The sequence below is a fragment of the Lacerta agilis genome, chromosome 2 (genome assembly GCF_009819535.1).
Source record: "Lacerta agilis isolate rLacAgi1 chromosome 2, rLacAgi1.pri, whole genome shotgun sequence".
NCBI lineage: Eukaryota > Metazoa > Chordata > Lepidosauria > Squamata > Lacertidae > Lacerta > Lacerta agilis.
The window spans coordinates 91,778,794-91,793,639 of NC_046313.1; the positions used below are offsets into that span (position 1 = coordinate 91,778,794).

Genomic DNA, 14,846 nt, shown 5'->3' on the forward strand with positions numbered 1-14,846 from the left:
TTGTGATTTGTTCCCAATTGCAGAGATCACAGCTTTCTTTTTTCCTTTCCACACAAATTATGAATTATGTGTAAAGCAGTTTACATAGCTGTCTACTGCCGGGCAGAGTCATTGCATTTTAATAGGGCAATAGCGTTTGTGGCTTGGCTACATTCCATAGTAACTCATTGTGATTAATTTAAGTTGCACAGAACACAGCCACACCCCAACAATAAGCATTGCAATTAGGGGTCTGACTTGTTCCAGATCTAAACACATTTACTTGGAAGCCAGTGCCCCTGGTTTGAATGGAAATGCTCAATAACAAGGTGCCATCTTTGTGAATAGCCAGTGTTGATGCCCTGGCAATCTATTCTCTTGTAGGAGGAAGTGCTTCAGGGAACGCTGCGCTACACTTTCCAAATTCTTCTTTCTGCAAATAAGAGAATGGGGATTGCCTGGGCAGCAGAACTCATGGACTCCAACCACCATCCCAAAAATAAGCCATAGCAACAGAAATCAAGAGACTAACCACTGACAACGAATGCAAGCTCCCGGGTGCCAACTAGTTTTTATGGAGTCAGCAACTAAATTGTGCCTTCTAAACCAAATCTCAACTGTACTTTCAAAGGCAGGCTGATTGAAATTAGCTCTGTCTTCTAATACTGGTGGACTCAATTCAGGCTGCCATCTTAGAAGGGGGAAAGTCTCATTTGAGTCAACGGGATTTACTTCTCAGTAGACATTTACAACACTGCGCTGTTAAGAATTTATTTTCCAAGCTCCTGCTGCCATTGCATTAGTACATTTATAAATTCATTATTTACAAGACAGTTGAAATCTGGCATCAGTGGGTTCTGTTAAAAATAACAATGTCAAAGGAGCACAGGTGCTTAAAGAATAGGTTTATTAACAATATTTTCACAAACAAACATCTAAAGAAAAAATCAGAAATCTCTAAAACGTAAAATTTGTTCTCATTGGCAAAATATCCCTGAAGGAAAAAAAGAGCAAAAAAGGGAAGGTGAGGGGAGAAAAATGTTTTATAGCCTTGGACTTTTGGAAAGAAATTCTAATTTCTAAGTTTGGTTTTAGTGCTACTTAATGCTTATTACACACACCCAACCCTCTGCAGAAGAGGAAATGGAGAATAACTGATTTTTCCTTTGTATACAGAACAGCAACTGAACTTTTTTCATAAGCATCCCCTTGTCTGAACCTGACAAGACAGCACAGTTTATTACCACCGTATACATATGCAAGCTCAGCCAAATTATTCTGGAATACAAACAGAATTCAGTCCCACCCTTCTCCAAAAGGAAGCACACCGTGGAAGTACAAGAATTGTTAGCATGCATTTTTGATGGTTATTTTTGTACTCCACGGTACGTGACTTCACCTCCAAAAAGGGGGGTTCCTTTTATATTTTGATTAAAATGTACTCAAACATTTTATAACATTAATATTTATTGCTTTATATGAATACTGTATTGAAAGCCCAAGCATTCAGTTTACACACAAATTATACAATTATATACCGTTTCACAATGGCAGTGAGCACTCTTTACAATCTACAAAAATCTACTTTACAGAAATTTAAAAATTCTAAATATCAAAAAGGTACAGTTGAAGAAACAGGTATAAATTTGGCAGCCAGTAAATGAGACTGGAGGTTGCATCTTGAGTGTTTTTACACGTTTGGTGCCAGGGCGGGGAGCGGGGAGACAATATGAAGAATTTAAAGCAGTCATTGTGCTTTGAGCTGGCTTTGGAAAAGAAAGGGTTAACACTGGCTGTCAAAGTAACATGTTTAAAAATATTTAGTGCACTTTCAAAATGATGTACAAATTATGGTAGTTCCTATGTATGCCTACAAATGCTAGTCAGCCGTTCACCTCAGGTACATAACTAGGGGAATAGTCTTGAAAATGTTGCAGTCTCTTATACCAGTCTGATCTGCCTACTTTGAAAAAGCTATCTGAGAAAGGCCGGAAATGCTCCAGTTCAGAGACACTGTCTTCCTCAGGCTTGCAAGCATTCCCCCTACAGAAAGCTGAAACTGAAGGCTGTCCTCAACACATTTTTATCAGAATTAAAACTTTTCATTCAGGCACCTCAGAAATGTACGCAAGTGTTTTGCTAGAGCAGTTCTGTTGGAATGTATTTAAACCTGGTACTTTCAACGGCTTTCGGATCTTCAGGATACCAGGCGGGCCAAATTTTATTTGGTTTATTCAGAGGTGAAAATGTTGCCTTCTGTGAAATGAGCTCAATTATTTCCATTTAAAAAACAAAACAAAAAAACATCATACACCTTAAGAGTGCAATAATAGGTTCTCTTTAGATTAACATGTTTTCAAGTATTGTGTGTCAGGTGTGTAGCTTTTTTTAAAGTACACAATGCAGTCAAATGAAAACCTGAAAACCAAAAAGAAGCCTACAATTCACATGTTGAATGTTGAAACTGTAACCAAAAAAGAGGAAAAATAATTGCTATAGCATTATTATTACTTGGAGGGGGGGACGGGGAGAAGAGACAGGTGGGACAAAAGCTTCCTTGCGTACAGATAGCTAAGCATGGTAATCTCCAAAAAGTTGTCAAAATTATAATTACCTTCCAGTTTAAAAACTTTTAATTCTAAATAAAAAAACTATACACAGACCACTGATTTGACCATACCGAAATTTCAGCGGTAAAGCAGGACCTGAAAGGAGCTGGTATTTCACAGTTCTTAATTAATACAGCTCTTCAGGATTTAACTCATTGACAAGTTCAATTTACAGCCTGCTTTTGTTGTAAAACTAAAGGTCCACTTTTATTACATAAAATTATTTATACAGTGTAAAACCAGAGCCTTATGGAAAATACTGCCTCTAAGTGTATTTAAATTATTAATCCTGTTCCATAGGTTCTTCTGCAGCTTCTGTGGCCTCGTCGCTGTTTTCCATAGGGGTCTCTGCCGCCATTTCAGGAGTTTCACTGGCATACAAGCCCAATTCTTCTGTTTCACTGCAGCTAGCTCTGCTACTGACAGACCCACTGCTTTCACTGTCTTCAGAAGGCAAGTCCTTCTCTGCTTGAGTCTCGTCAGATTCCTCCATTTGATTATTCTCCTCAGAAACGTCTTCTTTCACAGTTAAGGATGTATTATTGTCTTTATCTTGATCTTTTCTTTCCGGAATAATCTCTCTGGGCGTCATGAGGGATTCTGGAATAGGGTTAGAATTTAGCGTTAAGTATTGATAGTTCAAGTTCAACCCAAGTGATATGTAGTTATTATACCCAGGAATATTTCTTTATTTTCCTTCACCAAAGTAGTGAATGCGTGCAGTACACACACAATAAAATTCTCTCCTCCCTATCCATGCATATGCATCCATTGTCATAATGTCTGCTGTAAAGGAACCAATTAGCACAGCGATCATTTTAGGTATGTCTGATATGCGTGCGACCGCGAGCATTGGGCCGAACCCAGAAGTGACCCAGAAACATCACAAAAAGGGGCAGAACAGGGTGGGGGCAGAACAGGGTGTTTGCAAGCTTTTTCACTGGTGTTTCAAATATACAGTAATACCTCCGCAAATGTCCGCCTTGTCTGGCAGTCTATGCCTGCGAACGTCCGCGGCAAACCCGGAAGTACCGAAACGGGTTACTTCCCGGTTTGCCTCTCATGCATGCGCAGAAGCACTAAATCACACTTCGCGCATGCGCAGAAGCGCAAGCCGCTCCACGCGTGTGCGCAAACGCTTTGCCCTGCGTCCTTTTCGGCTAGCGGCCAGGGCTCCAGAACAGATCCCGGCCGCAAAACAAGGTACAACTGCATGCAATTTCACTTAAAACATGTGGTGCCTCAGAACATAACCCCCGCATAAATTGTGAGTTTCCTGCAGCACACATACACACACTGAGTCACCCAGAGATGGGTTGTGGTATCTTGTAGCCTGAGCAAGCAAATTCTGCACTGCCCCTCAGTGACAGAACTGTAATAAAGGGAATTCTAGACAATTTGCTATGATTTAATAGCAGCTTGTCAACTGAGGTGGTTCACTTCACCTGGCCTAATGGCAGGGTCAGTTCTGAACCTACCCAACAGAGGAAAGGAGAGGCAAGAATTAATCTGTTGCAACTCCACTGTGACATAACATCCTCCTTGTCCTTAAGGCCAAGAAGGGGAAAATCTCCATCAGGGTGACCAAGTAGCAGACCATACCTGGGTAAACTCAAAGTTTGTGGGAATACTATTGGAGGCACATATTCCCAAACCTACTCTACAAACATACCTTCAAATTTGTGTCCTGGCATGAGCTGAGCTACCTGTAATTTTGGATAAGTTACTGAATGCAACAGATTCTGCACAGAGTTTAAGGGGCAGTCTGTATGAATACTGGTTTCTCCACTACCACACATAACATATGTACAGTAGCCTAGCAACAAGACCAACATTAAGATCCTCTCATTCCTTCACTTCTTCCCCACAGTTAAGTATTTAATTCAATGTTAAGCATCTTCAAATGTTAAGAGTGATGGAGTTTCTAACAGATGCAGAATTTAAAAGCTGAATTCAAGCCATGTTCCTAAGTACAAAGAAACTTCCCTATACAAAATAGTGATAGTCAATGAGCGATATACCTTCCTCCTCTTCCTCCTCTTCTTTACAATGCTGCCTCTCACAAACAGTTTCTTTCTCTTTCTCTTGAGATGAAGAGGGTGTCTCGGTCTCTTCTACCATCGCTGAGCAAACTTCGCTGGAGCCACTTTGGTTGGAGGTCCCTTCAGCTTCCTCCTCTTTGTCAAATTTAAGTCTTTTTACCTCGCGCCCCTCAACTTCGGTCGGATCTTCTTCAGGGTGTTTATTTTTTACAGAACTGCTTTGGACCCTTTCGGGTTCAGATGCCGACGTTTCACTGAAAGACAAGAATTGATGTGGACAAAAATCTTCATATCTCATATCAACAGGCAGGCAGAGGCATGTGGCTTTTACAGTACTAGTCTCCTTGGGTCGTTTCAATATCTGCTACTCTGTTCAAATGTGTGTTTATTACAATTTATAAAGGATGAAAGCAAGATTGTGGTGTCCCATCTGCATAGTTCTATGACAGGACTATCTACCAATAAAACTCCGCTAGGAAACGTGGATCTCAATAGTTAAGGTTATTAGTTCTTCAGTTAACACTTTATAAATTTCCTCACTACCCTCAGACGTAATCTAGTAGCCGTACTTATGTTCATGGTAAAAATTGGGTCACTCTGGAGTACATTATTTATAAATAGCATCCTACTGTTCTGATCTAGTGATTTACGGAACAGGTTCAATTTTAGAGATAGCCCATGTCCACAAGAAATTTTGGCGTGTATACAGAGTACATAGAAATATCCAGTTCAGAGCACAAACATGTCAAGAGCTCAAAAGAAAGCAAACATACAACCTGACTGATGGAAGGTGGATTGAAAGTTACAAGCCTGTCTATGGGAAACACAAAAACCAACCAAAAACTCCTCTTACAAACCTGCTAATTTTCTCTTCTGCTTGTGGGAGACCTGACTCTTTATTTTCTGGGCTGTCTGGTAAACCGTTTGTTGTCATTGGAGGTGACAAAGAAACATTTGGTCGATTGATGGGTCGGGGTGTTCCAGGACCATTTATATTGGATCTGCAAAAACAGGAAATCTTTACATCTTAGTAAACAAATTGCTACTGAATCCCAAGACATGTTGGATCTGTGGTTCAAGAAAAGGGGGTTATTTTGCTTCATACTGTTTTTGACAGGAAGATAGCTACATGCTTGTATTTGGACTGTTTTGAATATGATCACGTAATGAAGCAGGGAGAATCTAAAACCATAATCTTAAGTACAGCTACTCAGAAGTAAGTTCCATTGCATTGCATGGGACTTCCACCTAATGAGCGAGTCTAGATTGCAGCATGGATCTCTTAATTTCAGGAAACAATGGAAATGTTTTAGGAAATGTTTGGAGTGCCAAACATACTACAGTGGTACCTTGTTTTGAGTCCGGGGTCCGTTCTGGAGCCCCGGACACTTGGCAAAAGGGACGCTCAGCTGACAAAGCGCCGCTCTCTGCATGCATGCAGAGCGGTTTGTGCTTCTGCGCATGCGGCAAACCCAGAAGTAACCCGTTCCGGTACTTCTGGGTTCGCAAAAATGGACGCTCGACGGGTCGGACGTTTGCGGAGGTATTACTGTATTGATAGAGGAAGCCACTTCCCATTCTTTTAACTTTTATATTCTTATTCCGAAATCTGAAAATTTTCTCCCTGACTCATCTTGTCTAATTGCATTTATATTTTGATCATTTTTTCAACATGTCAAACCAATTTTTGGAGTTTTACATTTCTTTCAATCTAAGAGAATCCAAATAAGCTGTAAAAGGAATAGGCCTAGAAAGGCATCTTGCCAGAAAGGGTTAATTTTCCCAGGGACACCAATAGCCCTTGCAATGAATAAACCTGGTCCTTCACAGAGGTTACCTTGGCATTACAGGATAAAGGACAGATCAAAAAGATCAGAAGATTTTATTTTTCAGAGTACTTGTTTTCCTTAAGCACTTTCTCTTACCTCTCAGAATAGCTCGGCGAGTTTCCAGGAAACATCACACCATTCATCCTGTTTAAACTATTGGAATTGTTTTTCCTACAAGAAATGAAAGTGTTGTTAAGTCTTGCGAACTGCTTGTGGAATGCTTCTAACCAAGGTGATTGTTTAAAAAGAAAAAGAAAAAAAAGACCTCCAGAGTTTCAGAACTCTCTCAAGTATTCTTCATTTCTTATGTTAACACACACATATCAAAATGGTGTAATTATTTGCCAACCAGCATTTTTACATTTTGAATGTCTGTCCTCTCCAAGTTATATGCTTTGGGATCAGTTTTGGGCCTGAAAATGCTCCCCTCCACAAGACAAAAGATGAGACACATGCAAACATGCAAGCAGCTCCATGTGGCAAGTCGTCCATTTGCAATGAAAACAAAACTGCCAGTATCATAATACCATTATACAAATCTATGGTGAGACCATATTTGGAATACTGTGTAAAGTTCTGGTTGCCTCACCTCCAACCCTGCCCCGCCCCCAAAGAAGAACATTGTGGAGTCGGAGAAGGTTCAGAAAAGGGTAGAGTGACTCCCCTATGAAGAAAGATTGCAGTGTTTGGGACTTTTGGGTCTTTTTTAGAAAAGGTGAGTAAGAGGCAACATGATACAGTAGTTTATAAAATCGTGCATGGCACACATGGAGAAAGTCGAGAAAAGGTTTTCTCCCCATCTCATAACACTAGAACTCATGGACTGACTGCTGGAAAATTCAGGGAAGATAAAAAGAAAGCACTTCTTTATGCAGTGCATAGTCAAACTACGGAAAACAAGGTCACACTTACTCTGAAGATGGATATACACAACTGACAACCATGACATTCTGTAAGACAAAAAAAGACAAGAGGCCAGGATTTTTAGACAAAGGAAAAGTATTTCTGGCTTTCATCCTTCCTATGGAGTGATCGTGCCTTTTGCAACATACACTTCTTCCAGAAATGAACACGAGAGCCCCATGTGAGGTCAGGAACAGCATCTTTTAAATAAAGTCTATTGAGAAAAACTCTTCAGTAATATTGGAAAGTCAAACAGAATTTACAAACCATGAAGTCTGTTCAAATTAGAAACTTGCAGACAAAAATCTGGATAGTTTCTTCAAACGAGTAAGCAACATTAATCTTCCACCCCACACTACTGGCACAATGGGTCAGTGTGCCTCGTTACTAACCAGAAAGTTGGTGGTTCTGGCCCACCCAGGGAAGAGAAAGTCTGGGGAAACCCCAAGTGAAGAAGGCTCAGAGACAGGGGACTGGTGGTGGGATGACAAAGAGGGAGAAGACTGGGAGGAGGTGTCAGAAACTGAGGAAGTAACAGGGCTTAGTGAGTGGGAACAGTCTGTGGTAGAGAGGAGTCCAGGATCAGAATCAGAAGCTGAAACAGGAGGAGGAGGAGGTCAAGAGGCAGAGGTGAGGGTGTCTCCTGCTGCGACAAGCTCCCTTTCCTGCTGGTCTCCCAGAACCAGGAGAGGCATGAAGAGGGCAGAGAAGATAGCTGCACGCGGGCACAGTCTCATATTGCTTGGGGGAAACCCTGGAGAGGAGGGGACAGGCAACTGTGGGGAGGTGGGAACCTTCAGACTGAGCAACTGCTTCATGGGGGCAAGACCTGCTGGAGATGAGTTGCTGTGCTCATTAGGCCTGACACTCCAGGGAAGATCTTGCTTTTGCTAATGAAGTGTTATAATTTTTTGCTGGCTTGCTCCTAGGAGTCACATGCTACCTCCTCCATACCACTTTGTACATCAGAATATTTAACATGAATGAACCATCTAACATAAATAGTAGAAGGCAAATAATGCCGAACTCTAAAAAATGGCTAAAGACAACCACTCATTGGGGTAAAATTACTGTTGACCATAACACAACCATCCTGAGGATATTTGTTAAATGGTACAACTGCAATTTTGGCCATAAGACATTACCTTTTCTACTCCTCTGAGAAATTTGTCTGTTCCTGTGTAATTCCTCCTTGGATCTGTCAGCAGTTCACAGAGTCGCTGAATAGTAAAGGGGATACTAGAACAAAATACAAACAAGTTAAATTTTATTTTGAATTAATGGAGAAGGAACAACCTTGATAATTTTGTCCACTGTATATCACTTTGCACTTATCTGAGTGGTTAAGAATTCAATACATTCCCATTTAGTACCTCTAGGAGTGTGCTAGGCTTTATGGACAATAGATGGCACTGTAGCATCACAAACTCATTTGCTGGTCAATGAATTCACTTCAGAATTCCTCAGGATGCTCAAGGTAATCAGAAAAGGTTCACATGATCAGGAGTTATGTACCAGTAAGCATTATTTTGGTGCCTCCATCATAAATTAGATAACGTCCTCATCACCTGTTTCTTCTGAAAGATTGTTCAAAATCTTAGTTGGTAAGGCCTAAAAATCTGATATACACCTCACACTAAATAAATGTGAAAAGCAGCCCAGAGTTTTCATTAGGTTTTTTTGTTTGTTTTTGTTTTTAAACCAAATAAATAATAATAAACTAACAGTGTAATCTTCAAGACACAGATGGTACCATAAAGAACGATACAAAGGACGGACTACTGGTTTCAAACAAGCTCCTCCACCACACAGGTATTTGGTTTGTTTGTTTGTTTTTGAAAAACATGTGCAAAGATATCTAAGCCTAATAACCCCACCACATAAAACGCCAAAAAAACTTGCTCTATGAGGCAAACGGGAATTGAATCCCCCCCCTTTCTACTTTGTGATTAACATTTTTAAAAGGTCAGCAATAATATGTAATGAGAGCTGGATGAAGCCAGGTTAAAAAAAGAACATGACAAAGGTTTATATACTAGTGCCAACACAATTCTCAAATTATGAGACCCTGAAGAGAATGATTCTACACAGGGCAGAATCACTGGATCCAAAAATCTTTGCAATTTTCTAATATTGCAAGTGGTGTTAATTAGAGTTGTGAGGGCCTGGAAAAAACCCCCCAAAAATAGGGGGGAAACGGTTTCCCCCCTTTTTTCCTGAAGTTTTTTTTGTTTTTTTCTGAAAAATTGGAAAATTGAAAAAATAGATTATGGAATGTTTTATTTTAACATGATGAATAAAATATTTTAAGATAAGGGGTTCAAATATTTTATATATCATCTCTAAAAAATATGTATGCTATCCGATTATTCTAATTTCTGTGAGGACAAGCAAGTCCTAGGTCACAAACTGAACTCTCCAATGCAAGAACAAGATACAATTCTTCCTTTAGCAGGTGCTGTTGTCACCAGAAAAGAAAAAGGTTTCAGTTTTGTTTTTGCATGTGTGTGGTATGCATTGGTTCTGTTCCTCTTCGCTAGGCCACAAAGCACTGGAAGAAAATATAGAGCAACAAAAAGGGCCTGAAAGTATATATTTAATTACAGCTCAGAAAATGATTCTGATTAAATTTCATGCCCATTCATTGAAACTTAGTCCAACTTCCTTATTCAGTTCTTTTTATGAGAATGTTTTTTTAAATACTGTGGAGAGGAAATATGAATAATTGTTACTTCTGGAGTTTTAAAAATTGTTTTGTGGAGGGTTTTTTTGTTCCACATAAACTAGTAAACAGTTCAGGAGATTGTTGCTCCATTTGTTACAAATACAAATAAATATTATTTTAAAAGTAAATTCTGTTTGTAATAATTGTTTGGATACACTAGTTGTGATAATTTTATGCCCATTAAAATTGTCCATAGTTATATTTTGTTTCTAAAGTAACAGAATAACTTTCAATCTGGAAAAGAAAAAAGAAGTGCTAATGTAGCATTTTTTTTCAATTTTGCCGAAAATTTCCGCGCCCCCCCCCCCAACCGGTTTTTTCCCAAGCTTCATATTTTCCAGAAATTTTTTCGGGGGGAAACAGAAATTCCAGTGCTTTGAGGCCTAGTGAAGAGGAACAGAACCAATGCATACCACACACATGCAAAAACAAAACTGAAACCTTTTTCTTTTATGTTGAAATTAGAATAATCTGATACCATACATATTTTTTTAGAAATGATTTATAAAATATTTGAACCCCTTATCTTAAAATATTTTATTCATCATGTTAAAATAAAACATTCCATAATATTTTTTCCAATTTTTCGGGAAAAACAAAAAAGGCTTCAGGAAAAAAACCGTCGCCCCCCCCCTAATTTTTCCAGGTTTTTTTTCCAGGCCTTCACATCTCTAACCACACCAAATCACTCAAAACATGTTTCTCTCTCTCTCCATATAAATCTCAAATGTAGAAGAACTGAATAACTTGTGTCCAATTATTAAGGTATGCGGCACAGTACAACTCCCAAAATCATAATGTAAATATTATTTTTTATGGGTTTAGATTTCTGGAAGGATTGCAAAAGGAATGTCAGTACCTTTCATGAAAAAACTTGAAAAACTTAGCCCTATAATATTTATTTTAAATCCTACATAGTTAGCTGCAGACAGTTCCAAATGCTCTGAATTTTATAATTCTTCTAGGCTATGTTTTATAGAATTTTATTCCCTCTGCTGGTTAAAATTTCTGAATTTCAAGATCAAAGAATACTTTAGAAAATAATACGAGTTTTTCTTAACCACTGTTTCATGTCTTATGGCAAGACGGTCCAATTTTGAACAATAAAATGCTCATGCATTTATGAGTTTGCGCATTATAGGATGCCTTAAGATCCATTATTCTATTAAATAAGGGCAGATAATAATTCCAGTACTGAGCTAAACCAGTGGGATCCCAATTAGAATTTACAATAAAATATTTTGGTATTTGAATTTGCTGAGTCAGGAAGCTGCAATGTTAATTGGATATGATGGGTGTTCTTGGTGGACAGAATTCAATGCTAGTGTGGTGGAATAAATTTAACACTGATGTAGGATTTCTAAATCAGAGAATAGGTCGAGGAGCTCAGTTTTAACTTGGCTTCAACTGCCACAAACATCTGACCGCCTCAAGCAAACAAATACTGTTCAAGGAGATGCTTAATATATTGCTGCAAATGAATGGTACAGAGACAACAACTCTGGCTCCAAGATACAGTCGTACCTCAGATCTCAAATGCCTTGGCTTCCAAACAAATCGGCTCCCAAACAATCGAAATCCGGAAGTGAATGTTCCGGTTTTCGAACGATTTTCGGAAGCCAAACATCCAGCGCAGCTTCCATGGCTTCTCATTGACTGCAGGAGCTTCCTGCAGCCAATCAGAAGCTGTGCTTTGGTTTTGAGAAGCTAGGTTCATAGTTTGAGCTGTAGTAGAAAAGAACACATAGCTTTCTGACCTGCAATACTAACTAGAAGAATTAGTAGCTCAGATTCCTATTCTGTCCTCACTGCAGGTTCACATGGAACTTAGTCATCTAGTAAGTTATTTAAAAGCTATCATGCAAATTAGGAAGCGCAACCTTTGAAGAGCCTGATATGAAGGAATGTAAGCAAGTGATTTTTGCATGAGGACAATTCAGAAAGCTTACCACAATGGTTTGAACTTTGCCAAGAAACATTTATTTATAGAAATTATTCATATTGCTCAACATATGGCAGAAAATTACTACAATATGAAAGACAGAAACAGAATGTCTAAATTTGATAATAAATCATGCGGTCTGAACAACAAGTGAGGTTTGATCTAAGATTGCATACCCATTAAAGCCAGTGACTATTTTCAGAATACGTTCTTTCATTTCCTCAAAGGGAATATACTCCACGTTGGGGTTAGGAGGGCCTCTTGGCTCAGGAGCAGAAGTTCTGAAGTCATCCATCACTTTCTCCAATTTGAAAATAAAATAGCCTTTGAACTGCGACCACTGGATCCTAAAAAAAGAAACACACACAGCTTGCTTAACAGCACACAAAAAAACCACATGCTAACCATATTTATATTAAAGCAATAAAGCATGCACAGCAGTTAGCTTTAAAAATACCTGCAGGCGAAACAAGTCAAACAGAGAGAGAGAAAATCACATGACCAGGTATCTGAGCCATTTATTCAATCCTGTGTAGGTAGGGCTAGCTTCTAAAGTATGGATTGTTAGATCTGAACCTGGGTATAGTGGTGAGTGTAGCTGCCTTCCAAGCAGTGATTAAATAAAAAGTATTTTCTGTTATACCTCTGAGCCATAATACCAAATTTAAATCACTGACAAACAGGGCAGGTTTGGTCATTAAGCCCCCCAAACCAGAACTATTACATGAAGATGCAAGTGATAGCAAAATTTAATACTACTACCCTTTACTAAGAGAAATAAGGTCAAACATCAGATGAAAACAAGGCTCAAATAAGACTTGAAAGCAGAGATGCCTCAATCCTGAACAGCAAAAGCATTCATCATCCAGCGCACAGAGAGGGGATACAAGACAAAGGGCACTTTCTGCTTTCTAATAAAACTCTTGTCCACCACTCATTCCCCCCCAGTCAAGCTTGGTTTACTCCAGATATTCAAATGACAATACACAAAGTTGTTTGACCTTTCATGTGGTTCCTCCATTCAGGCATTACCAGAGTAGTTTAGGAGCAGATTCAGAGAAGCAGCTCCTTTGTTGTTCCAGTGATGCATGAATTTTGTCCAACTGAAGACCAGTTGGTATGCAGAGGAGCATGACCGTCCTTACTCTCAGTGGAAAGGAGGGTTGAACGAGGGATTAATGTATTCTCTCACTGAAAACCACTTTGAATTCTCATAAGGGATTCAAATCTCCAGTATCACACTTGCAACTGGCAGCTAATCTAGACACCAGTTGTAGAATTATGTCACAGAAAATCTACTTCCCTGGGCCTGGAACAGCCCAAATTAGATTTCTGTTGACTTTCAAGCATAATGGCCGCAAGTATCCTCAAATAATCGTGCCTGCTAGCCCAGCACAAAGCGTACTCTCTAACATGAGAAAACATGGAAGGTTTATTCTCTCTGTTTTATAATGTTAAAGCCCAAAGCATACAGTACTTACAAAGAGAGAGAAAATCACCTGACCAGATATCTGAGCAATTTATTCTTGTGAAGGTAGGGCTAGCTTTTAAACTATGGATTGCTAAATTGGAACCCATGCCTCAATTCACTTCCAGGGTCTTCCCATCTAGTTCCCAGCATATCCCCACCAATCCCCATCCTAAGTATATTATGTAGTTCATCCACTTTCACTTGAGCAGGCCAGCCCACAGGCAAAGAGCTCTTTGGAATTCACTTTCCACCTCTGCTGCTCACTGCCACTTGGTGTGTCTGACTCATACACAGAAGTGAGCATCTGACATGCATAATGAGGGCAGGCACCTGACACCTGTAAGAAGTTGTGTTCAGCTACCTTTTACTCAGAATAGAACCGTTTAAATTAATGACCACGGCTAACCTAGATCTAGTAATATCAATGGGTCTTCTCCGAGAAAAAGTTAGTTGACTCATTCAAGAGTAAGATGCAAATGTTTTAAAACATGGTTTGAAAACCTGTGATCCTCCAACTCCCACAAGCCCTACCAAGCATGCCAATGCTAAACAGGTGTTGGGAACTGAAGTACAACATCTGCAGGGACACATGTTAGTCATACCTATTACAGGACTTTTAATGCAGACCCATACGGAAGCCGTTTTGCATTGTACACATACCGTACATATTCATGCATCATATATCCAATGATAAATACTACTTGCCTGTTACCTTTCTGCAATCACCCAAGTTTAAAAAGAACGTCATTTAAAAAATAGAAATTGAAGGTTCTTCAAAGATGAAAGTTTTAAGTTTTGCTTTTGTCAAAAAGCCCCTAAACTTTTCTATGTACTTTTGACTCTGCCCTCAAATTTTTGTCTTTCTGATCCAAGTTCTGAGCACTAGGTGGTCACAAGGACTAGAAGGAACGCAAGCTGTGATGTGAGCTTTCTTGAAAATTTTGAATTGGAAATTATTTCTTGTTCCTTAATTCTATTGCAATCAGATTTCATGTCCTGTGTTAGTAAACTAAACTACTATACCATGTTAGTTCTAAGGGCTGTTAAGTATCTCAGATGTTTTTTCCTTGAGCTGTGTCCCAATAGCTACAACAGGGAATGTACGGCTTCCAAGAACCCCAGAAACCACACTTCAAGGACTTTTACACAGCTCATCTGAGCTGTGAGTCCAAGACCTAGATGAAGATGAGAAAATGCCCCCCCCCCAAAAAAAAAAATTCATGTGATTTGCTTAAGACTCTGAAGAAATATGCAGATTTTGCCATGGAAATCGCAACTTGAAAAATTTAGCTCAAGCCTCATGTTTAGCAAAGCTATTTCTTGCAAAAGTACAGAAAATGGAACCT

General features: G+C 39.2%; 1 protein-coding gene across 3 annotated transcripts in view; it reads right to left on the reverse strand.

The window, feature by feature from the left end:
• Positions 1 to 736: 736 nt before the first annotated feature.
• PPP4R2 (protein phosphatase 4 regulatory subunit 2) overlaps positions 737 to 14,846 on the reverse strand; it is a 33,132-nt gene continuing 19,022 nt past the window's right edge. For all 3 annotated transcript variants that reach the window (XM_033141210.1, XM_033141208.1, XM_033141209.1), the window contains 7 exons: positions 12,206 to 12,376; positions 8,508 to 8,601; positions 7,372 to 7,409; positions 6,556 to 6,630; positions 5,488 to 5,631; positions 4,610 to 4,884; positions 737 to 3,188 (listed from right to left, as the gene is read on the reverse strand). In XM_033141210.1, coding sequence (XP_032997101.1) covers positions 2,872 to 3,188; positions 4,610 to 4,884; positions 5,488 to 5,631; positions 6,556 to 6,630; positions 7,372 to 7,409; positions 8,508 to 8,601; positions 12,206 to 12,376 — 1,114 coding nt within the window. In that variant the 3' untranslated portion in view covers positions 737 to 2,871. The remainder of the gene's footprint in view (positions 3,189 to 4,609; positions 4,885 to 5,487; positions 5,632 to 6,555; positions 6,631 to 7,371; positions 7,410 to 8,507; positions 8,602 to 12,205; positions 12,377 to 14,846) is intronic.